General features: G+C 44.9%; 2 protein-coding genes across 2 annotated transcripts; both read left to right on the top strand.

Annotated features, from left to right (window-relative positions):
- The first annotated feature begins 38 nt into the window (after positions 1 to 38).
- Positions 39 to 11,070, top strand: LOC306814033 (uncharacterized protein). The gene is made up of 11 exons (XM_079329735.1): positions 39 to 154; positions 3,207 to 3,269; positions 4,826 to 4,940; positions 5,200 to 5,517; positions 6,847 to 6,891; positions 7,499 to 7,536; positions 8,263 to 8,401; positions 9,596 to 9,640; positions 9,784 to 9,870; positions 10,700 to 10,747; positions 10,857 to 11,070. Exons 2-11 carry the CDS (start codon positions 3,235 to 3,237, stop codon positions 11,034 to 11,036), a joined length of 1,050 nt encoding a protein of 349 aa, XP_079185861.1. The 5' UTR covers positions 39 to 154; positions 3,207 to 3,234; the 3' UTR covers positions 11,037 to 11,070.
- A 91-nt stretch (positions 11,071 to 11,161) lies between these two features.
- LOC306814034 (AF4/FMR2 family member 1-like) lies at positions 11,162 to 17,070 on the top strand. The gene is made up of 8 exons (XM_079329736.1): positions 11,162 to 11,194; positions 11,557 to 11,608; positions 12,526 to 12,688; positions 13,056 to 13,808; positions 14,027 to 14,125; positions 15,113 to 15,465; positions 16,110 to 16,194; positions 16,812 to 17,070. The coding sequence occupies exons 3-5, from the start codon at positions 12,551 to 12,553 to the stop codon at positions 14,066 to 14,068; spliced, it is 933 nt and encodes a 310-aa protein (XP_079185862.1). The 5' UTR covers positions 11,162 to 11,194; positions 11,557 to 11,608; positions 12,526 to 12,550; the 3' UTR covers positions 14,069 to 14,125; positions 15,113 to 15,465; positions 16,110 to 16,194; positions 16,812 to 17,070.
- Positions 17,071 to 27,728: the final 10,658 nt, after the last annotated feature.

The following is a 27,728-nucleotide window of genomic DNA, read 5'->3' as shown; positions in this document are numbered from 1 at the left end:
ACGGTGCCAACGGCAGAGCCGCCTTTGGGCTGCTGCAGTGCGGCCGCAGCATCCCGGAGCTCTGCTCTGCTCTGCTCTGCCCGCAAATCCTGTTGGCAGCGCATCCACTGCCGCTAGCGAGGCATCCCTCGCCCGCACGGCCGGCTTGTGCCAGGTAATTCTGCCAACTTGCCCGCCAAGGACGTCCCTTCTGGCCACCAACAGGAGCAGCTTCAAAGCAGACCAGTAACCAGGGAAATTGCCTTCAAGGCATTCTTCATATAGCAAATATTTAGGATTATTATTATTGTCCCAGCTTGCAGCAGGACAAATCACTTTCAAGTGGAGAGGGCAAGGCTGCTGCTGGTTCAGCTTTAATCCCAAGGGTCTCTGAACCCATCCCTAGGAAAGGAGGGTGGCATGGGGAGCACAGGGGCCCCTTGGTTCTGCCCCATGTGCTGCCAAAAGGTTCCAACACTGAGAAGAAGAGGCTGAGGGCAGAACCAGCAGATGTGTAGCAGGGGGAACTTTATTTTTTGCTTTTCCTGTGCAGTACCTGCAGCTGCTCCAGCTGGGATTGCCCCATTGGGAGTGGGAGCAGCTGCCTGGGGCTGCTCTGGCAGTTGAACTGTGGCAGCCAGGGGCTCCAGAGGGAGGTGGCAAAGCCCTTGTGCAAACACCCATAGCCCAAAGTGAAGCCAGTTATTATTTTTCCACTTTCAAGGCTCATGGCCATTATAATTGCCTTGTGTGTATATTCATATATTATATTTGTGTAAGTACAACGGCCACCAGAATGTTTGAATCCTGCAAGGCCAGGTCTGACAAGCCTTTGAGAAACCTAGTGTCCCTGCCCATGGCAGAGGGGCAGAATCTGGTGAAATTTAAGACCCCTCCCAACCTAAAAACATTCTGTGCTTCTATAGATCCATGGATCTCTGGTTCTATGAATCCAGTGTGCTCACTGACTGTATGTCAAATTGTCCCTTCAAATGCCTGAATATATGTAAAACACCAAGCTTTACCCATAAAAATATCATGGGAAAATTAGTGATAGCAACATTTGAAGGAAGGTCGTAAGATGGGTACATAAAGTTTTCAAGCAGCTTCCAAGCTTCCTTGTTCCATTAAAGCAGCTCTTTGCCTGGGGCTGGATGGACAAAGCAGAAAGAAGAGCAACCAAATATTGTCCTGCTAAGGGATGCAGAAATAAGCCTGGCCAAATACAGCACTGTCAAAAGCTTGTAGGAATTCCCACCAGGGTCACTTGGGCACCTGCTTTCCTCTCCAGAGTGAGGGAAGCTTGTGTTCAGAAGCACATCTTGGTTGCAGGAACATTTGTGCCTTGTGGGAACAGTGTGGTTCAAAACCTGGCCCTGTCAAGGGCATTTGCAAAACTTTTTGCCTGTTTAGTGAAATCTAGATTTTCCTGCTGGCCACTTGTGTGCTTTGTGGCCATGTCAAGGGTAAGCTGGTGACAGGGCAGGCTCCCCTGCCATGCTGTTTATTCACATGTGTGTGTTCATCTCTCTCTGCCCAAGTTACCCAATGCCAGGTCCATTCAGCAGAAGCCAGAAGAAATCTGGAATGACTTCTCCCTGTATGCACCTCCTACTTCTCCCACCTTGGTTCATCTTTAAATTCTAGTGGGCACCATGTTCTTTTAAGGCAGTTTATTTCCCAGCCAGTGCCATGGTTTTCAGGGTTGTGAGGGAGGAACAGAGTGCTGGTTTGCTTCCAGGTGTGTCCTCTTAGCTTGGTGTGAGTGTCTCTTCTGAGGATTCCCAGCTGCAGGGGGAGGTGGGGCTCTGGCAGGATCGCCATCCCCAGGATTCCCATTCTGTGGCTTGCAGAATGGGTCCCTTCCCTGGGGTTACAGCCATGGCCTGGAGCTCAGCTGCTTCAGCTCTTCCCCAAGTGTCTGTGCTGCTGTTCCATACCAGTTGCCCTGAGTGGGGTGGTTCACAAGATTTCACAGAATGCTCCTGTAGCCTCCTCCCCAGCAATAAATCACTCTTCTCCCTCTGGAGTGTGAGATGCTGTAAATGAATGTCACAAATTGGAACGTAAATATTCTCAGTCCTATTTTGGCCTTTACTTCTGCTGAGGGGATCTTGTTACCTTTTCATCTAGAGCTGTCTCTTTAGGGCTTCCTTTCCTTCTTTTCCTTTTCCTTTTCCTTTTCCTTTTCCTTTTCCTTTTCCTTTTCCTTTTCCTTTTCCTTTTCCTTTTCCCTTTCCCTCTCCCTCTCCCTCTCCCTCTCCCTCTCCCTCTCCCTCTCCTCTCCTCTCCTGCTGCCATTCATGTGAGGCCCGTTTGTGTTGGAACTTTGAAGCCTGGGAGTTTTGAACTTTTTGTGCTTTCTGACACTGATCCCCAAAAGAACACAGCTTTTGATTTGAGGCCTTGGAGAAGGCTCCCAAATTTAAGTGATAAAGTTAGAATCACTGGTGTGTAGTTAGAAGTGTGCAATTTCACATGGTGAAGGGTTTTGAATTAGAGGTTTTAGAATATAGTAATAGGTATGGGACAAGATGGAGGTTCTTAGGCATTGTTTTTGGGGTTTTTTTTCTTCTTGTTCCTTCTTCTTCATGATTCCAGGAAGTAGTTTTTGGTTGGAGAGTTAGTACTGCAGTGCAGGTCACAGTTACTGGGTCAGAAGTATAAATAATATTGATGTTAGTTCTTAATTTGATAGTTTGCTTTTAAAAGACTTTGTAACTAGCTAAATTCACCTATATTTTCTTACTGTTGGCTTAATAGCTAGAAGTGTTGAAGAACTCTCTGCACTTTAGATAAAATTTAATAAATCAATCCAAACAAAAAATTCATCTTTAGGGCATTAAATTCTGACTCTATGTGAAGACAGAAGAAAAAAGATAACCACTGTCACATTTGGTTATCTAAAGGCAGGGTTCTTAGGGCACATTTGTTTTTAAAATTGAACCAAATACCCTAGAGCCTGTAGCAGTTTGTCATGCCCTTGGCCAAATCTGGAGTTAAGAGCTGACCTGAAATGCAGGATCCCCACTGGGGGAAGGGGAAAATGGATCTCTTGGTTCTCCCATTCTCAGCTCTGTGTAATCCCCACATTTGGATCATTCATGTTTAGGAGCACTGCCAGTCAGGCACTCCAGGCTCTGGGGGTAACAAGACTCTGGAGATCTTGACCTCTGCTTTAGGCATGAGCTCATGCAGATGGAGAATATCTGTTTGTTCTCTTCCAGAGAATCTGACTCAAACTGAGGCTCCAAAATGGAACCAAGAGGCAACCAGATCAGCATCCATAGGTAGGAATTGATTTGATGTCATCTTGGTTTCCCAGGTGCTGTGATGAATGTTGGGATGGTTTAGAAAAAAGATCCTCCTTCCAATGCAAGAATCAGAATCCCTGAGTGGGAGAAATAAAGATTGTCCTGTCAGTGGGAGTGGTTTCAGAGCACATGGGTATTTTCAGAGCTTCTCTTACTGACACAGGCCTGGGTGATGTCAGGGCAGGTTCTCTGCTGAACTTTGTGAAGCCAGTGTCTCATTACTGGGGCCAGGGCACTCCCTTCTACACTTTGGGATGCTTTGTGTCCAGGAGTATTTTCCCATTTCACTCTGTAGCAAAGCACAAGAGTTGTTTTTGGGGGTGGGTGCAAGCTCTTATTTCTTGTGGAACATGTTTGGAAATGATGGGGACTGAGCTGATGTTTCAGGGCAGGGGAGACTGGGAGAGCTACAGGCTTAGCTTGTAAGATTGAGCATTTCAGTGAATAGCAGATACTTTGCTCTGAATTAGGCGTGTCATCTAGTGCAAAAACCTGATTTATTGTAAGTAATGGTGCTCAGAATGAGATGAGGCAGCCTCTAGGGAAGATTAAACTTTCAGGAACTGATTATTTTTGTGGTATTGGAGAAAGTGCCACTTCTAGGGGAAACAAGGCAGCCTGAGGCACTTGGGAAGTTGAAAGGGCCAAGAAGAATCTAGGAACTGTATGTATAAAGAAGACTGTGCAGCAGAGTAGAAATAGTTAGCTGCATGCTCTCTGCCTGCATGCTTTTCCTTCCCCGATGTCCACACATATCAGAGGCAGAGTTTCCCTCATTTTGCAGTAATCTTTCACAGACCAGGGACAATTTAGGGGATCTGGTTTTCTGGTTTTCCTATCATGTTGCATGATAGGACACAGCTTTATTGGTGTTTTGTTGTGGGGCTGGTGGCATTGAGTACGTGCATATGTGGCTGAGGAGGAGCAGGGGGATTTGACCTGGTGTTTTCTGAATGTCTGAGATTTCCTTTCTAATTACATTGATGGGATTGCCCTAAATACAACTGCATGTTTTTTTGTGGAAGCAGCTTTCCAAATATCCATTTAAAGCAGAGAGTGAATTTCCAAGGCTGCTTATAAAGTGGACAAAAGTCAGTCCTTGAAAGTGGTATAGAGGATTCCCTTTGACTCCCAAGGGGAGAGTGGGGTGAGAGCTCTGAAGGAGAACAAGAATGGCAATTTCTCCATTGATCGTTGCCAGTGGATTTGCCAGTTTATGTGCTGATCTCCCTCAGCGACTGCTTCTCCATTTGCTTCACAATGAAATGGGGGGAGAGTCTTTTCCCTTTCACCCCTCCTGATGTCTGGGATGAGGAGCAGCAGTCCTTAAGGAGGATGTGCTCTCCTCTGTGTGTCTCATTGCTCTGGGCAAAGCACACATCTGGACACAACTGATCTGTCCACTGTCAGCACCCTGTGGATTTCAACATTGCTTTGCTGGACATGTGGCCTTGTGGGAAAGCCCCAGTTAGTGCACAGAGTATAAGAACAGGGGTTCAAGTGTTAACTCTCCTTTCTCTGTCTCCTGAAAGCTGGAACAACAACAGAGACCTGCTCCGCAGCCTGGCACAAGAGAGGCGGAGGAGGCAGGTGGAGGATAAATGTGCATTCTGGGAGAAGACTCCTGTCTTTCCAGAACCCTACAAGGTAGTGGGAGTGGGGTGCAGGCTGCAAGGAGAGGAGGAAGGTGGAGGTTTGGGGTGGGAGAGGAGAGCTGTGCCTCCTGCATGGGCTGTAGCAGACTTTAGCCCGATCCCTGCAAGAACAGCATCTTCCCATCTGCTCCACTGAGCTGCCCTGACTTCCCTTGTGGGTGATTCCATGAAGATCCTGAGCAGTCTCTGGCTGAGCTGGGTCTCTTGCCCGGGCTGTTGGTGACATTTCTCTCTGTGTCCCTGTGTTGCAGACGGATAAAGAGGATGAGCTGGCACGGCGCATCAAGCGCCTGCTGGGCGAGTGGGACCCCAGGCTGATCCCGAGGCACGAGTCCCCTCCAGGACCTCTGTGGTTCCCAGAAAAGCCCAAATCCAAGGCACAGACCTGCAGCAATGGTCTGGTCAGGAATACAAACCCATCTGAGGACACACAGAAGGAATCCTCACTGGTATCGCTAGACCTCAAGCGTGACACTGAGCAGAACCGTGGTGACTGCAATGAAAGTGTCTCAAAACAGAGGTCAGAAGCCAAAGCTGTACAATCCAAAATCCTTCCTGAACCTGTCAAGGTGAGTGCAATTGTTGAGCCATGGCAGCGTGGGCAGGAGAGCCACAGAGAAGGTTTTCAAGCTGTGTTGCCTTTGGAAGGAGAAGGAAGAGCTGGAGGCTGCAGTCAGCTTTTCCTGGTACAGGGTGGTGATCTGCAAAGGACTGTAGGCAATATCTTGTGGAATATGAGAGGAAGCAGAGAGAAGTAAAGCAGAGCAGTGCCTTGCCTTCTGCAGGAGCCATTCCTCTGTGCCAAACAGATAAAGCACCATTCCTGGTCTCAAATTCTTGGAAATGCAGAGTTCTGCAATGAGCCCTCAGGCCTCCAGCAATGGGCAGTGTTTGTCCTTGCTGCTTGAACATGATTTTATTTGAGTGAATGACAAGTGTTAGGGAGGATCAGTGGGAAGAAAGGAGCAGGGATGCTGCATCTTCCTTGGAGAGTGTGGTGAGAGAGGGGTGGAATCCCTGCTGCCTTCTGCCATCAGCTGGGGGTGGACTCGGCTCTGCAGAACATCCTCAGGTCCAAATCTGGCTGCTAAATCCTTCACTTTCCCAGGCAAAGGGAGAGTGAGGAATGTTAGCTGGGGAATCTGCAAATCCTTCAGGGACAGGAGGAGGATGGCTAAAGTCACCAGAATTTGCATAAACTGTGTTGTATCTTCCCAGATGTGTCAGAAGTCTGTGTCTTGTCCAGACTGCTCTGGCCTTTAGAACAATAAGGAGTCTCATTTTATTTGGGTGAATGAGAAATATTCCTTTTCTCTAGTACTGGCTTAGAAGAATTGGCAACTATTATTTCTGATTGGTGTTTATTAACTAGAAAAAGCCTTTTGCTCAACTCTTTTAAATGCAGAGGGAGCCTGTGCCTTTGAAGGCAAAGCTTAGCTACTTAAAACAAAATAAGACTGCATAAACATACTTATATAACATCATCATCATCATCAACAACAGCAACAACAATAATAATAATAATAATAATAATAATAATAATAATAATAATAATAATAATAATAATAATAATAGTAGTGTTGTAGTGGTAGTAGTAGTAGTAGTAGTAGTAGTAGTAGTTTAAGAATGGAAACAGTATTTCCTGACTGCCAGGTTCCAAAGGGAACACAGACATTTTTCTCAGAGGAGAAGGTGACTGTGGGGATTTCAGCTGGTTTTCCACCTGGTCTCCATTCTTAACTCCCTTCAGATGGGCCTTTTTATCCTTACTGGCATTTTATTATTAATGGACTTCCATGACATTTGTAGAGCTGTTGGTAAGCAAATGCTGGCTGAGTGCATGTCAATTAGTAAAAAATCTAAATAAATTCCTTCTGCCTCCCTCATTCTTGTTTCAGGAAAAGAAGCCCACTGATGTCCCTTCCACTGAAAAAACTTTGAAGGTTTGTGCTTTTCAATAAAAGATCTCTGTGTTTGCTTGTTTTGCTTCCATTAAGGAAATGGGTGGGGGAAAAATACATTGCTCAGCTCCTGTTCACTCAGCAGGAGTTTCCCTCCCTGGAGGTGTGTTTTAGGGTGGGCTGAGAAGAAGAAGAGATAAAAGCTGGAGCTCTAAGATCAGCCTTCCTCCCAGTCTGTAACACTCTCTAGAGCAGTTCAACTGCTCTAGGGCAAACCTCTCTTGCCTCTTTTCCTCTGTTTTCAGTGGGCTCTGTGTTTGTAGAGCTCTAACATGGCTGAGCCAGAGGATGAATGGAAAATGCTTCAGGGACTCACATTTCTGTTGCAGCTGTTATATCCAAATGTGATACATTCCATGAACATAAGCAAGCTCTGTGTGTGGAAGCACAAACCCCATTTTACCCTGATTGTCAGCAAAGGCTTTACTGAGTGTGTTGGACAGAGGTGGGAGTGCGGGGTGCTGCCCACCAAGTCAGGTTTAGATGGTGCCTATGCCAGGCACACAGGTCTTTGAATCATCCCCACCTGCTGAGTTCCCTGAGCTAACCTTGCCTCCCCCTCTCCTCTTTGTTTTTGTGAACAAAACAGGTTGTGAAAAAGCCACGTCCTTCACTTGCTTCTCCAAGGTACAGTTGTGTTCCCAAAAAACCCTCTAGACCAAAGTAGAAAAACAAAACTACTTTGACGTGAGGGGCAGATGGGAAAGGGCTCCTGGTTTCTCTTGAAATTAAAGGCTTTGGTTTGTGTCTGCCTGGAGCTGCTGTTGAAAACTGGTTTTCAGTTTTGTGGGGTTTTCAGGAAAGCTCCAATTAGAAATGAATAACCCAGGCATGCTGGAGTTTGCCTATGAGCCAGACTTGTATTTCCCCAGGTGTTCCCTTCTTTTCTTCTCCTCCCCTCCTCCAGTGTGTAGATCCAATGTTTTTGTCTTAGCCAAGGAACAGAGATTAAAAAAGTGAAAACTTAATGGGGAAAAAAAACCCAGAAACAAACAAAAAAATCAACCTGAAATTTGTCAGCCTTTATTGGAAATTTTCCTTTGAGGGTTGTTGCTTTCAGAAAGGAACTGGCAAGTTTTGGTGGTCTGGGGTTTAATTTAGCTTTAGTTGCCCAAATGCACATTCACAATATAGCAGTGAGATTGTGTTTACATTTTTTTTCTCCCTGGGGGTGAGTTGAAGGTTTGCTTGTTCCCCCAGAGGGGTTTTTATGCTGGTTCTTTATTTTTGGAGCATGGCAATGTGTTCCTCTGGCATTCTCCCCTCTGCTCTCAGGCACAGGTATGGGTTTAGTATTGAATGCTGCCATATCAGTGGGATAAGTAAATAACTTTCCCCTCTGTTTCTGTCTAGCCTTGCCTCCTGGTGGGCTTGCAGAGCTCTCCAGCCCCAGGAGAAGAGGATGGCACCAGCTCAGCCTAGCAGCTGGGGCTCAGGGAGCCCCAGGGACCATCACAGCTCCCCAGCACCTCCAGGAGCTCCAGCACCAGTGGTGAGTGCAAATCCAATGGAGAGTTTGCTCCTCAGCCCCTTGCCTCACTCTCTGCTGTCTGAGGACAGGAGACCCTAAATCCTGTCACTCTTAGGTGTCCCCTGGAGACCTCTGCAGCAGCATCAGGCATTTCTTGCCCTCTGTTCCCTGTTTGAATTTGTCAGTAAATAACCCTTCATGGACTTAAGGAGCCTAACCTGGCAGTGCTCCCCCTTGTCCTTTGGCATCACTGTCTAGTCCTTCTGGAGTTTTCTCTCCAGGATTAGTCCATTTTGAAGCTGAGAGATGAAATTTTGAGTGTGTATGCTCAATGACACTCCTCTGCAGAACGGATCTCTGGGCTGTGGCCCCTGAGTGACTGATTTCTGTTCATGGCTGTTTTGGACAATGGCTCTGTATGTGAAAAAAATTCCTGCTTTCATTTTCTGCTTCTTTCAGTCCTGTCAATGTCATATTTCTTTTGTTTCTGCTTGGTCTCAAAGATGAGCCTTTCTTTGATAATACAATCCTGCAGTGCTGAAGGCTGGAGCCCAGCCTGAGTTACCTGAGCAGGAGCAGAGCTCTGAACTGGAATCCAAGCATCACCTGCACCTGGCACGGGCTGCATTTTAACCAGGGGTTTTTTTGTTTTGTTTTTTTTAGTTGTTTTTTTTTTTTTTTTTTTACTTCAGAAAGATGAGTCTGATTTTATATGAGTGAATGACAAATGTTCCTCCTCTACAACTGAATTTCTCTAGAATTGGGAACTATTATTTCTAAACTGTTTTTTCTTAACTAATGAAACTTTTTGCTCAACTCTTTCACATGCAGAGGCAGCCTGTGTCTTTGCAGGCAAAGCTTGGCTGCTTCAATAGCAACTAAAGGAAAGTGATATTCAGTAAAGGGAGCAAGCTGCAAGAACAAATTTTATTAAGAATATTAATAAAAAGTCAGCAATGGAAGCAGTGTTTCCTGCCAGGGAATACAGACATTGATCTCACAGGAGGTGACTGTGGTGGCTTCAGCTCTTGCTCTGCTTGCTCTCTGTTCTCTTCAGACAGAGCTGTCAATCCTTAATAGCATTTCTTTATGAATGGACTTGCATGACATTTCCAGAGCTGCTGGTCAGCAAATGTTTGCTGAGTGCATGCTGGTTTGCTGTCAGTGAGTAAAACACCCAAACAAGCTCACACTGCTCCCTCTCTCTTGTTTCAGCCCATCGTGCACGTTTATGTGCAGTCCATTGAAGGAATATTGAAGGTGGGTGCTCTTCAACACCAGATCTCCATGGGGAAGCCTGACCCAATCCATGGGGAGGTGGATCCCTCTGGCTCTGGAAGGCTGAAACTCCCTGTGTCCATCAGCAAAACTCCTGAGAGCTACTTCTCTCCCTCTCTTCCCAGGAAATGAGCAGCCCCCTGTCACCTCTCCTGCCACCTCTTCAGTCACCAGCTAGAACAGAGACTTCCAAACTTCCCCTGGAGGCAAAGGTAACCCAGCCCATCTCTGCCAGGGCTTCTGCTGAATTACAGGAGATCTTTCTGCTGAGCAGAAGTTCAGTCTTGCCAGGAGGAGCCTGTCTGGAGTCCAGCCTGAGCTCCCTGACCATAAACAGTGCTGTGAGTTGGAAGCCAAACTCCAAACTGCACCTTGTCTGGGGTTCCTTATAGCCAGCTGTTTTGATTTTTTCTTTTTAACTTCAGTACAAGGAGTCTCATTCTATTTGTGTGAATGACAGATATTCCTGTTTCTTGAGAACTGGCTTAGAAGAATTGGGAACAATTATGTCTAACAAAAAAATGTTGGTGTTTTTGTTTTTGTTTTTGTTTTGTTTTGTTTTAACTAATGAGGCTTTAGGCACAACTCTTATATGCAGAGGCAGCAGCCTGTGCCTTTGCAGGCAAGGCTCAGCTTCTTCAACAGCAACCTAAGGAAAGTGCAATTATATAAAGGGAGCAGACTGCAGTAACATATATATTGAAAAAATAGTGATAATAAGGATAATAATAATAATAATAATAATAATAATAGTAATAGTAATAAGTAGGAGGAGTAGTACCAGTAGTTTAGAAATGGAAACCGTTTTCCCTGACTGCCAGTGTCCAAAGGGAAGACAGATATCTCAGAGAAGGAGTTGACAGTGATGGTTTCTGCTCTCTCCACTCCTGGTCTCCATTATTAGCTCCCCTTCAGACAGGCCTTTTCATCCTTATTTTATTGTTAATACACTTGCAAGACATTTATAGAGCTGTTGGTAAGCAAACCTGCCAATTCCTAAAAAAGCCCAAACTCCTTCTGTTTCCCTCTTTCCTTTTTCAGGAAATAAATACTGAAATTGATGAGCCATCCACTGAGGAAATTTTGAGGGTAAGTGCTCTTAAAAAGATCTCTGTGCTTGCTTATGTTTTGCATATATTAAGGAAATAGGTGGGGACAAAATATATTTTGAGAGCTATTTCTCTCCCTCTCTTCCCAGGAAATGAACAGCTCACTGCCACCTCTCCTGTCACCTCTTCAGTCACCAGCTAGAACAGAGACTTCCAAACTTCCATTGGCAACAAAGGTAAACCAGCCCAGTTTTGCCAGGGCTTCTGATAAATTACAGGAGATCTTTCTGCTGAGCAGAAGTCCAGCTCAGTTGTTTGGCAGCACTTAGAATGTTTTAAAAATATGTATTCAAAAGTGCCACATGCCCCTAATGTGCCATTAACACAGTTTTGAGGTCAGTAGAGGCAGTGTTAAGCAACATGCTAAGCTACTTTGTCCTTTAATTCTAGGAATCCCAATCTTTTGGATCTGAAGCACAGAAGCAGGGTAAGAAGAAATGCAAAGAAAACCCAGTTCTTTGTGTGCTGACAGATAATTTTGTGTGTTATATGTGGCAGAGTGTTCACACTGATTAAACAGCATGATTTCCTCTGCTTTGCTGAGCACAGGTGAATTTAGGAATGGCTTAAGAAACTGCAAACAATCATTACCTAGAACTCAAGATAGCAGTTCAGCAGAGGACAAGCAGTATTTTATTAGGAAACTCCCATCTGGAGTGATGAATGCAATTATGGTCTTTGAGGGGCAAACCCCTCCTGGAAGAAAGGAATCTGGTGCTCAGAGACCACAGGGCAAAATATGCTACAGGTCAGGAAAATAAACACAACCTTTTCATTTTTGATTTCCAGAGCAGGCTGGTGCAGCTTCAGAAACATTGCAGAGTTCTCAGCCAAGAACATTGTAAGTAACCAGACTGTGCTCCCATCTCTGATGGGCAGTTACTTATAAGAACCTGGAATGCACAAAAATTTGGGTTATCAGTCAGATTTTTCTCAGAAAACCTCAATGCAGGGAATTTTCACCAACAGGAAAATTATTTCTTGATGGACTCATGAAATGATTTAGGTTGGAAAAGATCTTGAAGATCAAGTCCTATAGTTGATGCAACAACACCAGTGCACTAAACCATGTCATGATTGCAATGACTGTGTTTAAAACCAAAACAAAAGTGAAGAAAAAGCCCCCAAGTTTTCATGAACCAGACTGAAAAAGTCTTTTAATTTGTGGTGCTTAACATCTTATCACACTTTGTGCTTATCAACCTACTAATAATGCCTTTGACTGAAATAAGGGATACCAGCTGAATCTGATTCCTAGATATGGTTTTGAAGCCTGGCAAGACTAGCAAAGCTACAGTTACAAAAGCTGTGTAAATCTAGCAGTGAAATTTGAAAGTAATCTCCTGTGCCCAAGGAAAAGGTTTCTAAGAAGTTTTGCAATGATTATATTTTTATTTAAGAATAAAGAAATATGGTATTTCAGGTGGATTTTCTAAAAACCTCACTTTATATGCTAATAGTGTAGCTCTGCTAATAGTTGCAGAGTGGGGTGAAGATGAAATTTCTGTAGCCTGCTGGAATTGTGTCTGTCTGGCTGTGAGTTGGAGGTTTGAATATTTCTGGAGGGTTTTTTATGCTGGTGCTTTATTTTTGGAGCATGGCAATGTGTTCCTCTGGCCTTCTCCCCTCTGCTGTCTGTGCCCAAACACAGGGTTTGGGTTTGGTTTTGGATGCTGCCATGCCAGTGGGATAAGTAAATGGGATAAGTGAGGGATTCCCCCTTCCTGCAGTCTGATTATGTCTCCTGTGGGCTTGCAGAGCTCTCCAGACCCAGCAGAAGAGGATGGCAGCAGCACAGCCCAGCAGCTGGGGCTCAGGGAGCCCCAGGGACAGCCCCAGCTCCCCAGCCTGTGACACAGAGGGCAGCTCCAGTGACAGTGAGGAGGAATCTGCCAGGGAGCTGGACCTGCCGGCACGAAAGGTGAGTGCAGGGACCATGGAGAGGCTCCCACAGCCCCTGCCCTGCAGGGTGGTGCCTCTGGAGGAAAGCAGACCTTACCAAATTCTGCCTGGTGTGTCCTGCAAACACTGATCTGTGAGACCGTCTCACTCTGAGCTATTTGCCACAGGCTGGTTTATGGCTTTTTATTCAGCAAATATCTATCCATAATGCCCAAGGAGCAAGTTAGTACAAGTGGCCTGATAGTTTAGAGTCAGTTCTTCAGTGGTCTAAGCTCAGACTTTGTGACCTCTGGGCAAGAGTCCCTGGGCTCTGCTGAGCTGTGCTAGGACAGAAACAGCCCATAAAGGCATCAGCCTTGAACCATTCTTTTCTCTTTTTTTGGCAGCCTGAGCCACCAGCTTATAACAAGTGGTGGCTGGGCAACCTGCTAAGCCAGGCAAAGCGAGGAGCAAGGCCAGGAGAGGCTCTCAGGGGAATTGCCTGTGGGAATGGACATGAGCAGGGCATCAGCAGCAGCTCCTGCCAGCAGCTCTCCAAGGCAACGGAGCCTCTTCACAAGAGCTGGGGCCAAGTGGGCGAGGACCCTCAGAAGAGCTCTGGCCCCCTGACAAAGCATTCCCAGGTGGATCAGGCTCCTCAGCAAACTCCTCAGACCAAGCAGAGCTGCCTGGAGCCCCCTGGGCTCACCAAGGGGGCCGTGCCCAACGAGTCTGTGGCTACCAAAAGGCCTGGAGAGCCCCTGGAGCACAACAAATCCAAAAGAGTGCAGAAGGGTGAGAGCGAGCCTGGTCCTGTGGGGGTCACAGAGCAGTCCTGCAAGGATCAGCTGGAAGCCAAAGAGGTAGAGAAGCCAAAAACCACTGAGAGTGAAGAGCCAAAGCTGGCACTTCAGGAGCCCTCCGAGGAGAGAAAGGACAAGGGCTCCCCCCAGGCCAGCACCAAAGGCTTTCTGGACCCTGAGCTCCCAGGAGATGCTCAGGAACGTGATGCTCTCACCCCCAATGGCCACAGGTCTGGGGACTTGCACAAAGAGAAAGTGCCCTCACCTCCTGAGGAGAAGTTGTTCTTCCCTGCAAAGAAGCCTGACTTGAAGAGAAAAGAAATGAAGAGTCCTGAGGAGTTCCCTAGAAAGAAGAAGGTGAGAGGGGCAGGGGGAGGTGGGTTTGGACAATGATCAAGGTGGTGTTTGAAAAACCCGTGTGGAGATTCCCTTCACAGGTTGGCACTAGAGCCTTCTCCTCTGAAGGTAGCTCCAGTGTGTTATTTTTTCTGTTTTCAACCAGAATCTGTCAAACTGAGCTCTACTGGTCTGATGTTTTTTCCTCTTTTTTTTTTTTTTTTTTTTTTTCCTGTTAGAGAGAAGACAAGGGGGATACTCCCAGGAAGAAAAAGGAGTGAGAAAAAACATCCCCAAAAAACTTCACCTTCAGCAAACAGAGACTCCAGTAAACTAAAGTGAGTATGCAGTGGTGGGATGTGTAAATCTAAGTCTCTCTTCAGAAGGGTAAGATGAAGAACTGTGTCTTCTGTCCAGACAATTGTTTGCTCCTAATTTTGTGTGCCTTCTGCAACTTCAACTGCTGCAGCTTGGCCTTTACAGTGCAGAAAGCAGCTCTGCAGGTGTAGGTGGGTGAGGGTAGGGAGCCTTTCCCTTCTGACATCCTCTGGAAGCTCAGAGGTGATGGGGCTGGTGCTTGGCTGGGTGAAGGGATGTTCCAATTGCGGTAGGAATGGAAAAAGCTTTAATTCTGGAGTTGCTTCCTCACTTTTCCTCAGGGAAAATGAGCAGCTGCCTTAGTCATGTGCTGGCTTTTGGAGTGGGAGGGGTAGGAGGTGTTTTTAGGCTGAGAGGGCTCTGGATCAGGTGCTGTGGTCTGTGTCAAATCATCCCTTGTGCAGCATCAGCTGTGCCAAGACAGAGCTGCTGGAGAGAATGTGAGCAGTGAGCAGGGAGCAGGGACCAAAGCATGGGAGAGGTGGGTGCTGAAAGAGAGGAGAGGTCTGTCCCATGGACAGCAGAGTCAGGCAAGAGGTGCAGCCCCACATCTGAGCCTTCTCACTGTGTTTAACTTCATTTCCTCCTCTTCTGATGCTCCAGTCCATCAGCTGGGATTCACTGATTGGTGTGTTATTGGAAACTTTGAGAAGCTGACTAAAAATGGTGGAAATGAGCAGTGGGGAATCAAGGTTGAGAGCTATTTGGGGCTCCTTGTTGCAGCCACAATTCCCTGGTCATCCTGATTTCAGATGATCAGAAATCTGCTAGGTGCTGTGTTATTGAATGTTAAAATCTCTGCCAATTAAAATTCTCTCTCACTTGAAGCCTCTCAGCTTTGGAAAGGTTGTCTAGTTGAGACACTGGCAAGAATTGGTAGAGGATATAGCCAAGTTTTAAGAACATTATATGTGCATCATATCCATTAATTTCCTTCTCTTGTCCAGAGCATCAGAAGCTTCGTTCCAAACTGAGAGGAAAAATGTGCTGCCACCTCTGCTGGCCATGACTGCTGCACAATGTCCACCAAACTCGACCATGACAACCCAAAACAGACTCACAACTGAGACTGACAGCCTGGACCTGCCTGCCATGGATAACCCTGCAGGAACCAGGGTCTGCCTGCCATGGATAACCCTGCAGGAACCAGGATCCTTTGTTTGCCAAGCACAGGAAAGTGGAGGAAGATGACAAGAAACAATCCCAGGACATCAACATGGATATCCAGGAGAGTTGGCTGGAGGATTCCTGCAACCCACACCTGCTGTGTGATTCTCTTTACAAACATCCTCTCAGATAAGTAACTATTTCTGATTGTTGGCAACTTGCAAATACAAGACTGGTGTAAAAAGGAGCATGCTTATAAATAGAAAGGGTGGTTTGGTTAAAAATAAGAAACAGCAAACCTCTGGGTGTGGCTGCAATCTAAGCCTCAAGTTTTATAGCTTGATAACAAAATTGTTGATAACCCTTGCAGCTTTTCATTTCTGGGTTATAAGACTGGATTTTACTGGCTGTTTGTTAAAACTTGGCTGTTCACTGTCGGCTTGGGGTGTGGGATTTGGGATGTTTGGGCAAGGGTGGGGCTGTGATTTAAGCCAGACTCTGCACACTGTTTTTTCTGCCTTCTAACAGCTCATTTTTCCCTGATAATTTTCCTCCTCCCAGCCCTTACTGCTCTCTCAGCCACTGAACAAGGAACCTGCTGCTGAATTTCTCCATGTTTGGGAGAAGTTTAATGGTTACAGAGCATGTGAGTTGCCAAGTGAGGAGCCAAGGTTCCATTTCCATTGTTGGAGGGACTGCTGGGGAGGAAGGCAAGAAGGGGAGAGCCTGGAGCATAGACTATGCCTGGGACAAATGAACATTTTCTCAGGAAATTTAGGATGTTGGAGTTGGTTTAGGCACCTCTCTCAGACCAGTTTTCTCTCTGTGCTTTTTCAGGGATCTGCAAGGGATGAGAAGAATCCTTTCCCAGTGGCTTCTCTGCCAAATGAAGACAAGACAAGAAGACTGTGAAGTTTGAACAGTAAGTCTTTGTTTCACAGCCCTGCCTGTGGTTTCTGAAGACACCAAACAGGGCTGGCCCTGCAGCCACCCCAGTTTCTGCTTCCTCATTCCTCATTTTGGGAGCAAAGAGTGAGGGAGAGCTGCCCCATCAGGGCAGCACCTGCAGCTTGGCTACAGCTGGGCTGCACTTGAATTTTTGACTCCTTGCTGGCCTTGTGACCAGTATTTGCCAAAAGGAATTCCTGTAGTTGCTGGTATGTTTCTGGTTGTACAGTTTAGTCATTGCAACTGTTGTGTTGTCCTGTAGTGCAAGCAGTGGGGAATGCTCTGAAGCTGTAACCTGCCATCCCATGGGGCCTTTGCAGTGTCATTTTCCGTAAAACATAAAGTTTTTTGGGCCTCTTTGGGCAAAGGGATGCATTGCCATGATCTGCTGGCAAACTTGCTAAAGAAAATAATCAGGATGGGCCTGGCAGGCTCTAAAAATCCTCTCCATAAAGAGGCAGCTGCTGAAAGTCAAAAAGCTTTGCAGGTCCTCTTTGAGTAAAGTGAGTCCAGTCACTGACTGTCTTCTGCCAGATGTGCCTGTTGGATGGATCCAACCAAATGTTTTCTCTATCCCTACTTTTGTTGCAGAGATTTCTGCTGGACAAACCAAGAGATGTGACCAGGAGCCAGCCTGACCTCATGCACTGAATGAGGCAGAATTTACAGTGGCTGTGACTGGAACCCAAGTGCCTTAACTGGGTCTCCAGGATGTAAATAGTTCCATGTTCTCTGTTCTCTTGGAGCCTTAGAAACAGTTCTGTTTTGTTAAGTTTCTTTCTGTTCAATGCAAAGCACCTGCATATTTTTTTTGTTTGTTTAAAATACAGTTTTAAGTTCTTTTAGTTAACCTTGGAAAAACTTTGTGGTATTTGAGGGTAATGCTTTTCTGCCTTGCAAAAGAAGAGATGGGGAGTGGTACCTGCCTTTAAAATGACCAAGTGCAATGAATTTTCTGAATGACCCCATGTGCTGATGGTCTATAAATGTTGAATATTATCAGTAACTATTATGAATAACTAACAGGACAATATTCACACCTATTGCTGACAGGAATCTGCACTCAGATTGTTACTGAGGGTCTTGCTCAGTTTCAGTCTTGTCAGATCTAAGTTTGGGTGGCAAAATGACACCCAAGGGGTGGCTGGAAACAGCTCTGCCTGTCTCCTGTGCTGGAGGGATGGGACTCACAAGGAGGATTCCTACTTGGGCTGCTTTTTGGGATTTGGATTGGTGAGGGTGGGAAACTGCAGTGGATCTGGAATTGTTTGGGCATTGTTGTGTCTGAGAGCTTCCAGGGAGAGGAATCCCTTCTGATAAAGGAGAGATTAAGTGGCTGAACGTGGAACATGAGGCACATTTTGCATGTGGGTATTTGCCTGAAAGCACTGGTAGTCTCAGTGAGTGTCCAGGAGCAGAATTTGGTACCAAAGTGGGGTGTCCTTGCAGAGGGAGAGGACTTGGATTCCCTCTCCCACAGGAAGCCACACTCTAGGATGGGCCCAAAGACTCAGAAACCTGTCAAGGGAGCCCAAAAGAAATGATGAGCTGTTTGCAAGCACTTTTCCCTTGCCACACTAACAGTGGAGGCAGCATCCACAGCATTGGTGTGTTCAGTTGACACCCTTCTCTTCCCAGAGATTTCCTGGAAATTAAGCTTGCAGTATGGCTCAAGGGATTATTTTTTTCAGAGAAATCTGAAAAGCTTCTGTGTAAAAGGCAACCCCAAATCCCTCCAAGTTCTGCAGTCACCTTTTAGTTGAACTTGATGGGCTTTGGATCAATGCTATTTATATTTATTTAGAGTCAAGTTCAAAAAACTGTTAAACAAAAGGTTTTATTTGTACAAGTAGTTTATTTATGCCTCAAACACAGCTGAGCAGCTTCCTTTCTACAGTTGCATTCCTCCCATTCACCCACAATCAACTGTATTCCAACATGATAGCAAGTTAATTTGTAATGGTCATAAAATGGTCAATAAAACATGGATGTTTGACATCAGTGAGTGATTCTGGAATCTTCATTTATCACCATGCTAGTCCAGTGAGTTGACACCCTTGCCTACCCAAAGATTTCCTGTTGTGAGCCAGCAGCCCCATGCCATCCTCACAGCCAGAGGTGTGCCTGCTTAGCCTCTGCTGCTGTCACATCCCTGTCTCTGACAGACCTGTGTGAGTGTGGAGAGAAGGATGGCATCCCAAAATAACTGGGCTTACAAGAAAGAATTATCTCCCTTTCCCACATCATTTCATGGTGAATAAACAGGTCTAATGTTTAGCTGTTTGTAAAACACCTGTTTGTGGGTTTGAGGCTCAAGAAAATGAGCAGTAAATAAATACCAGCAACACTCCTGCATTTCCAAAAGAGGTTTCTGTAGACAGGGCTCCTGCCTGGAGTCATTCTGCCTTCTGGCCCTGCAGGGCCACTGGGATCATGGCTGGGTCTTGCTGCATCTTCAAGGGCCTGGCCTTTTATGTTCACTTTATTAATGTTCACTTCATTATGTTAGCTTTATTATTTCATGGATAAGCTGCCCTAATAGGTGGAAGGAAGGTCCATGTTCCCCCTCCCCATTTAACCTATCAAACCTTTTTTTAATCCTTATCCCAGAAGTAATTCCTGCCCATAGCAGGAGGATTGGAACTAAACCATCTTTAATGTCTCTTTCAACCCAAGCCGTTCTATGAAATAATAGAAAACTTTAAAAAATCCACTGTATTTCAACCTTGAGCTAGGTCAGGGGCCTGCAAAGGGTTAGGAAAGATACTCATTGCTTTCACTTGGGCCTATTTTAGGACATGAATGAGATGACTTTTTTACCTGTTCATTTTGTCTGCCAGCTTTGACCTTCTATCAGTGAGGAGAACTTTAACCTGCTGCTCAAAACCAGTGACCAGTGGGTGTGAATCAGCACACAGACATTTTTGCAGCTCTGGCTGTTCTGGGAGTGCCCACAGTTGCCTGCTTAGAGCACAGTTGCATTAAAATGCCATAAAGTGGCAGCAACACCAGCCCCACAGACTGAGCCAGTTTTCATCTCCTGGCTGCCTGTGCTTTATTTGCCACCGGTTCCAGTAGGGGAAATGTGCAAAGCTTTAGAAAACAAATACAGATGTGCAAAAGCAGCCAGCAAAAAGCAAAAATTGAGTATCTGGAACAGAGTACTTGGATTTGCAAAACTCTGCACACCACAGTGATGCCAAAAATAGTTCCAAGAACCATTTAAATCTAAATATAGACAGAAAGATCCATTTGACTGTGGGAAAAATTTAGAGTTAAGAACTTCCCAGTAATTTGTTCTAATTAAGCTTGAATGGGCTAATGGGCTGAATTTTACATTGAACCATTTGACAGTTCCTAAAACTTTTTTAGCAATGATGTTTTTACTTTTGCTGGTATTTGTGTTCGTGTCTGTGCTGCTGGACGTGCTGGTGTCGGTGGGGCTGTTTTTGTTGTGGGCAGGCACCGGCAGAGCTTGAGGAGTGTGGGCTGCTCTGTGCTGGGGGTGCCGTGCGCGCTGGCAGGGCTGAGTGCGGGGGCTCCAGCCCACGGGGGCTGCCCGCGGGGCGGGGGGTGCGTGGGGCTCCACGGGGGCAGTCTGCGAGCGGGGCGGGGTGTGCGGGTGGCGAGCGGGGGCAGCTTTCGCCGCTTCTCTTTTCGGCAGCACAGGGAGGGAGCAGCACGGTGGCCGTGCTGGCGATGAGGCGCTGCTGCTGCTGCTGCTGCTGGGGCTGTGGCTTCTGGCACAGAACTTCTGAGGCCGGAGCACCGCTCCTGGCTCCGGGGCGGTGGCAGCAGTGGGGTGGCCGCGGGCTCTCTGTCACTGCAGCTGCTTCCCTCGGCTGCTCGGGGACGGGGTGTGCGTGGGGGCAGGGTCCCGAACAGGAGGGGAGAGGCGCGACCCAAAAATGGGAGAGGAGGGGTCTCCGTCTGTCCCGCCATGCGGTCTGTGCCATTTTGTGCAGCCGAGGTGAGGGGAGAACGTGAAAAAGACAACTTTTCTTGCGACAGGAGAGGGGCTGTAGGGGAAGGGGAATGCGGAAAAAGCTGGGGTTCAGCATTTTCTGAACATTCATTAGGAAGCTGAACACCTAGGTGAATTAAAATAGGAAAACGTAGAGTTTTTACTACTGGAAAGTGTTCACTTTGCAATTTTCCCGAGGCTTCATTTAAAAAGGTTATTATTTAGAAATTATTTTTGTGAAACGTCAGGATAATTTTCACACAGCCAGCATACCAAAAGTTTCAAATCCCCCTTCAAAAATTGAAATTTGCTGCGACAAAGAATGTTTTTAAATTGGAGACAAATTTCCTGCTGCGAGCAGGTGTATCTTACTGGCATTTTCACCTATAAGGAGAAAAAGCAAAGAGTGCTGCAGAGTTTTAAACTCACCACAGTAAGATTAAAAAACATTCTCGGGCTGGTTGATGTAGATGCATTCATGGGAAAGAGTCCGGGTTCGGAGCGCCATGTGTTGCATTTAGAAGTTGCTTGGGGTGAAGGAGCAGGAAAGGCCTTTGCCAGTTTTACAGAGATGTTTATTTCAGCCTCGCATGGATCCAGGGTTCGAGGAACAAAGGCGAAGGGGCTTGTGGGGCTCCAGGTTTTGTCATGGGATCAGCAGGCGGGAAATCCTTAGGGACCAATTGCCAAGGGACACGGGGGTGCCACAAGGGAAGGGCCAGGGCAGAGGGCCAACAGGGAATTACGGTGGGAGTGACCAAAAGGCTGACCGACAGGGAGAGGGAACAGGGCTTGTTCTAATTGGAAATGCCTTTCTGGGTCTCCACAATCTCCCTTTTCGTCATTACTCACACATTTACCAACCTAAAACCCCCTCCATCTCCTCCCCATCCCTGGATCAGTCCCTGTCAGTTCTGTACTCGGTGCTGCCTCCAGCCCTGAACCCCCTCATCTACAGCCTGAGGAACCAGGAGCTCAGGGCTGCAGTGTGGAGACTGATGACTGGGTGGTTTCAGGAAAAATAAAGTGCTGGCAAATTTCTGAATATCACTTGTAATAAAAGTAATATTTGATACTTCTTGTTGGTTTCAATTTAAAGCTTTTTTTTTCTTTGATCTACTTTTTTTTAATATTGTCCACAAAAATGTCATTCTTTGTGGCATTTCCCGCTTTGTTTTTCTCCACCTTCCCTATGACCATAAACTCTATGAGGAGCCGCACCCTCAGTGGCGTTAAATTAACTAAAGGATCTCTCGCAAAGTTTTCTCCAGAGATGCCCCTTTTGTTTCCTTCTCTGGAGCAGCAGCAGCAATGTCTGTGTGCAGAGACTGGGGCAAATCAGTGCTGACACAGCACAGTGCTGCTGTGAGGAGATGGACCTGCGTGAGCACAAATGCCATCAGCCTCTGGGGCCAGAAAGGGCTGGGGGAGAGGTAGGGAAACAACATAGGTTTTTTGTGGAGGCCTTTAAAAGTTTGTTCCCATGAGCTGTGAGTTTCCTGTCCCACTGCAGATATTGTTGTTCAGAGCCAGGGCAGCCTGGCAGCCACCCCCAAACTGCCCTGAGCATTTCCTTTGCTTCAGCTGTGATTTCTTTACTCTTCCTTATAAAAATTTCTTGCTCTTGCCCAGCCCTGTTCCCTCCCCCGCAAACAGCCCATCCCAGCTTGCCCTTTTGTCTCTGGCCCCCCTCCCCACTTCACTTCTTGAGCTGGCAGTACAGGAACATCCCTTGAGGAGCAGGATGATCCTACAAGTGCTTCAGGAATTGTCTGCAGGCTCCTGCAGTACCTCGTGCTGCTCCCTTGCCACAGGCACCACAGGCCAGGGGGGCACATCTGGACTGGTGTGTCTGGGTGTGGGGCTCCCTGTTCTGGGCAGTGAGGAGGGGCTGGAGAGGCTCTGCAGGACTGGCAGGATGGGCTATGGGGACTGAGGAGAAGCTGAGGGACCTGGGCTGCTGGACCTTCTGAAGAGGAGGCCCAGGGCTCATCCTGCAAGTGCTCCAGGGGTGGTTTCAGAGAACCACAGAATCAGCCAGGCTGGAAAAGATCTTGGAGATCATCAAGTTCAACCTTTGCCCGGACACCACCTTGTCTCCCTGAGCCTCCTCTTCTCCAGAATAAACAACCCCAACTCCCTCAGCTGTTCCTCACAGGACTCGTGTTCCAGACCCCTCACCAGCCTTGTTGCCCTTCTCTGGAAATACTCCATGCCTTTCATGTCCTTCCTGAATTGGGGGGCCAGAACTAGACACAGCACTCGAGGTGCTGCCCAACCAGTGCCGAGCACAGGTGAAGAATCACTGCCTGCTCCTGCTGGCCACACCATTCCTGATCCAGGCCAGGTGCCATTGGCTTTCTTGGCCACCTGGGCACACTGCTGGCTCATGTCCAGCCTGCTGTCCATCAGTGTTTGAAAGAAGTCGAGAATATGATTTTGAAAGGAAGGATATACTACCTCAAAATCCTGTAGGAAACACAGTTAAACTTGATTCAAGTGCTTTATCAAGCTAAGACAAGTCTAAAATCAACTGTGTTTGCTTTTTCTATTCTGAGATCGGTAAGCAAATCATGGTTTTAAAAGTAATATCTCCAACTTCAAAAAATTGAGAGAGACCTAGAAATAACTCTATTGCCGAAGAGAGTTTTTTTTGTGGAAATAGATAGTAAGATAAAGATCAGAAATATATGGTAAAAATTATAATTTGTGTCCCCTATTAAATGAATTTTGATGGAATATTCAGTGTCTAATTAAACCATTTCTAGCACAGTTTTGGAGATAAGTTATTGCTTTTCACAGAACCTTTAATTATTCTTGAAAAAGAAAATATCCATATAATGTGAAATTAAAGCAGCTTACTAGAAAAAAACAAGGAATTTGATTTTGATGATAGTTCATGGTACCTTCCTCACTTCTTCCTCCGTAGTGTGATGGATGTGCTACATCTCTGATGGGCAGTCTGTAGAATGATGTGGTGAATCTGGTGTTTGAGTCTGTCTGAAGGCTAGATAATTGTGAGCAACAGAATACATCTGCTGTGGGTTCCTGGGGTACTGTCCCTGAAAGAATAATACAAATGTAACTTATTCCTTCTAAAAAAGAGTCTGTCACTGGACTGTTTTTGGTAGAGGTGGTATTCTTTAGCTGTCCATTGTCAATAAATGCCTTTTATTTTTTATTTATGCCTCATCCCTGTATTTAAATCTTATCTAAACCCTTCACCCAAGAAGCAAGGCATGATGGATTTTTTTTCTGAGTGGAAGGATTAAAAAACAATCAATAGACACTGCTTTGGTTATTTTTTTTCTCATTCCTTCCTAAAGAGCTTGGGTTGTTTCTTGAGAGAAAAATATTTTTAAATTTTCTTTGTATGCATGTTGTCCCTTAAGGAAAAAGCAGAATACAATCAATCTGCAAAAATGTGAAGAAATTTTGTGAGTTTGGTCAATTCACTGTCCAACAAGAATTTCTTTGTCTAACTTGTCAGTGTGGAAGCAGGACACGATCTGGAAAACATTGATAAAACATGACAAAGAGCTTTTAATGTGTTTGATGTGTCACGCAAAAGTAAACAAATGCTGCTGCATAAAGCAGAAATGTATAGCAGGGAGATGGAAAACCTCTCCCCTAAAACAACAGAATAAGCAAAAGGGCTATGTTTAGCTCTACTGTCCTTTTAAGCCATCTGAGAATGTTGTGCAAAACACAGCACCGGTCATTTCTCAACTGAAATATTAAGTGTACAATGTGCCAAGTAAACATTGAACAAATGCCAGGAGCTTCCAACAGCAGCCTCAGGTTTACACTTAATAAGACTGAAGTCAACAAGGATCTCATTAAGCTGCTCAGGGAAATGTTGAGGCAGGTATGATGCACAGTAATTTGTGAGCATGGATCTTACAAAGCAAAGGATGCATCTGCTTATTCCAGATGACACTGAGGCAGCTGGGTAGTGCTTACCAAACCGAATCAATTTATTCTGAAGACTTGGAGTGAAAGGCATTTCTTCTGTTGGCGTTTTTAGAAAAGTAGCAGGCTGACTATTTTTTTTTAGTATCAGACACTTCTATTTGTGCTCAAGAGAGAGAAGATTAGTTTGAGGCTTTTTTTTTGCTTTGGGGAAAAAAAAATCCTTCAGTGTGTAGGAAGTTGCTGAACAGATATGTAAACATTTTAAAATGGAATCAACATGCGGACATTGCAGCCCGAGGAAATGTAGTGGAGCTGTACCTTTTGCTATGAGGAAAAAAAAAAGAATGATGTATTGGTTACAAGAGCAGAATTTCACACTTTCTAGGAATGACCTGAAAAACAGAGAGTTTCTGTAACAGGCTTTATCAGTTTGTAATCAAAATGTAGAATTTGCCTGAAGTTCTTCAGGACTTCTAGTTTTGATATAGGAGCTCCCCTCAACAGCTAACAGAAAGTAAATAGAGAAATGCCTGATGATCTGTGTGGAACAGATAGGAGCCTTTTGTTCAAATTTAGGAAACCAATAGAGAAATTGCTTTCTTGATGTAACTGCACCACTGTTCAATTATCAGTTGACAAATACACCAGCCAGTGTGTGTTAATAGCCACTAATAATATGTGCTCCCAAAGGAAATATTATCAGTGGCTTCAGCATCTTTTTCAGGTATGAAAGAGATGGATTGAAACAAGCTTTAAATACCAGCCAGTGTGTACGTTTCATGTCTCCCTCTTTTAATACTAAATTCTTCTGTTAGGAAACTAATGCATGGATCATCTCTCCATATCTCTCCAAGCACCCATCCTGTCTCCCACTGAAGTATACATTAAGCTCATCTATTGTGAAATAAATCCTCAGCAGTCTCTCCAAAATAGACTTACAGGTGTAATGGATTGAATTAAAATGGAGTGACACACGTTTAAAAAATTCTTGGTAAAAATAGTTAATCCTGATGAAAGGTATAAATACCTTGCCTGAAGCAGAGATAAAACTATAAATAATGTAATACATTTTAATCAGTTTTACTGCAACAATTTTTATCTATGAAATAAGTTATCTTGGAAGCTCTTTTCAAGTAAGTTGAAAGAATGATATAATTTGCTTGAATAGCATTTCAGTTGTGAAATCTCCTTAGTTTGGAACCTGGGGAAGATTGTAATGGTGTATTCTCTTTCCTTCTCTGTAACTGCAGTTGAAAATAGACTTGCTGAGAACTTGTCTAAAGCGGTACAGAAAGAACAAGTTTAGATGTAAGCTTCTTTCTTGTCACAGTAGTGCTGAGGAACCATATTATATAGAAAACAATGGAAGATTTACTAAAGACCAATTAATTTTTGGGCAGAGTATTCCAGCATTATGTATCATTGGGCCTGCTTACAACAGAGAAGTGCTACCTAACCAAATTTAAAATCACTGCAGCAATTGTTGTCATTGATTTTCCAGACTTTTCAGTGTGTCTCGTAGTTCCATCTCCCTGTCAGTCGTGGATCCTATTCCAAGGTCATTGCACTGCATTTCAGCACCCTCTGTAATGTTTCCTGTTTCCCAGCTCGAGGCTCTGGCCAGGGACCAGCCCCAGGTGGGTAACAGCTGAGTTGGCTGGTATAAAGGAGCAGCCTCTGTTTCTGCTTGCTGTGCTTTTGGGACTTATTTAAACTGGCCTGTTCTTATGAGGAAGTTGGCAGGGGACTGCTCCTCTTGAAAAGGAGGAAAGCCTCTTTGAAATTAAAGCCTTTGAGAGTTATTTTCAGAAGACTGTAATGTTTTCTTTCCTTTACTTTCTGTGATGTCCAATTAGCCTTGTCTTTGCAATTTAAAGTAGTGTGCTGAAGATATTAAAAACCCAGGTAGAGGGATAAATAAAATAATAGGGCACTAAGTAGATTTTGACCCAACTCTGCTGCTATCTATATCCAAGGTACTTAATTCTAAACTCAGCCACAGGTAAATTTGTAAAGAAGTTTAATCTGTAACTGATAACAGTGAAGTACTTGAATGGGCAACAGCAGTATGATACTTTTTCATTTGTCATTGCAGATTTCATGCAGCTACACTATTTCTATTTCTTCTTCCCCATAAAGTTTAAGAATATTGCTGAATTGGGGGCAGAAAGAAAGCTACAGTCACATCCTTACGAAAAACCTTCTGTATCCATGGACAGGTTCAAACTTCCCACTTGGTTTGATATTAAGCAGATTTCTAGTTATAAACAGCCCTAGGCATATGCCCTTGGCATACATTACTTTGTGGCCTGGCTTTCTTGGTCATGATATTCTCAAGTACTGTCTGCAAACAGGCTTGGATTAAGTAAGTAAAGTAAAGTAAGTAAAGTAAGTAAGTAAATACTAACTCTGGAAATCTTTCACCTCTTCATGGAAAATTCATAAGGGTTCATGTGTCAAGCACAAAAGGTGGGGTTATTTTTTGTTTTAGTCGTAACTCCTCCTAGCAATACACCATAGTTCCAGGTAATACTATTTTTTTCCTTTTTTTTTTTTTTTTTTTTTTTTTTTTTTTGTGGATTGCACAGCTGCTGAAATTTCTTCTAATTTGATGTGCTGTAAAAATAAACATTTCAAGAGCTAAAGTGTAATATTTAAAGGTTTTTCGTCTGCATACATTTCAATGTGATTGTACTGTCCCTTCTCAGCCTGCAGTCTGCTCTGAAATGGGCTAAGCAAATAGAAAACAGTCCCTGGGAACAAGCTTTGACATTCTGTCAGTCACTTGGTACTAATTGTCTTGTGGCAAATGGTATTACTGGTCTTATAAAACACATTAGGTGAACTAATTGTTGAGAAACAAGACAATTATGATAATTTGCCTTGTGCATTGCCTTTGGCAAAGTGTCATATTTACAGGATTTATTTGTTTAAGGTCAGTGTTGAAGTGTGAATTCAACATTGCACTCCTTTGGCATTCTGAGCTACCATCTCATTCTTCCCAGTGCCAGGTAATGGTCCAGATCTTATCTTTAAATGACATCTTCAAGAGGTCTCACATCTAAGAAAAGGGCACTAGTGTCCTAGGAAAACTTCTCAAACCTCTGACTGGCAGTGTTTTAGTACCTTATTTCAGCCTAACTCATTGCCATCATCACTTGGAGAATTTTACACAATACAATCCATGGAATCTCTGTATGCTGAGGGTGAAGGAGTAGGAACATGCTTGCTTGTGGTGCTTCAGTCAATGTTTTACCAGTGTTCCAAACTACCATTTCTTCAAAGCTGTGCATTCTAGAAAATATTAAATCACAGGTGTCGCTTTCTTTTTATTTTTTTAGTGCACTAAACTAGTTGCACCTAGTTCCTGAAGAGAGAAGCTCTATAATTGTTATGCTGTAAGAGGAACGTATTCCCCTATTGTTAGTTTTTCTTTTGTAATAGTTCAGTGAGACAGTGTACCTCACTTAGACAAGAAAAGCAGCAACAGACATGGCAGAGCAAGAAAAGTCAGCACTTCCCATCTCGTGTGCATTCGTTATAAAATCAATACAAATGTAAGTGCTGTGGAACAGGATGAAGCAATCTGAGGAGTACAGTTCTTCTGCATTTGCATTTTAATGACAACC

This window comes from Erithacus rubecula (genome assembly GCF_903797595.1).
Source record: "Erithacus rubecula genome assembly, chromosome: 34".
In the NCBI taxonomy this organism is placed as follows: domain Eukaryota; kingdom Metazoa; phylum Chordata; class Aves; order Passeriformes; family Muscicapidae; genus Erithacus; species Erithacus rubecula.
The sequence above is the reverse complement of the archived record's forward strand: the minus strand, read 5'-3'. Positions and strand labels throughout refer to the sequence as shown.

Excerpts from the sequence above, each read along its gene's own strand:
- LOC306814034 (XM_079329736.1), top strand. The coding sequence starts at position 12,551 with ATGGCAGCAGCACAGCCCAGCAGCTGGGGCTCAGGGAGCCCCAGGGAC. Across the intron at positions 12,689-13,055 it reads TGGACCTGCCGGCACGAAAG|CCTGAGCCACCAGCTTATAA; the intron begins GTGAGTGCAGGG and ends TTTTTTTGGCAG. Across the intron at positions 13,809-14,026 it reads AGTTCCCTAGAAAGAAGAAG|AGAGAAGACAAGGGGGATAC; the intron begins GTGAGAGGGGCA and ends TTTTCCTGTTAG.
- LOC306814033 (XM_079329735.1), top strand. The coding sequence starts at position 3,235 with ATGGAACCAAGAGGCAACCAGATCAGCATCCATAG. Across the intron at positions 4,941-5,199 it reads TCTTTCCAGAACCCTACAAG|ACGGATAAAGAGGATGAGCT; the intron begins GTAGTGGGAGTG and ends CCTGTGTTGCAG. Across the intron at positions 8,402-9,595 it reads CAGGAGCTCCAGCACCAGTG|CCCATCGTGCACGTTTATGT; the intron begins GTGAGTGCAAAT and ends CTCTTGTTTCAG.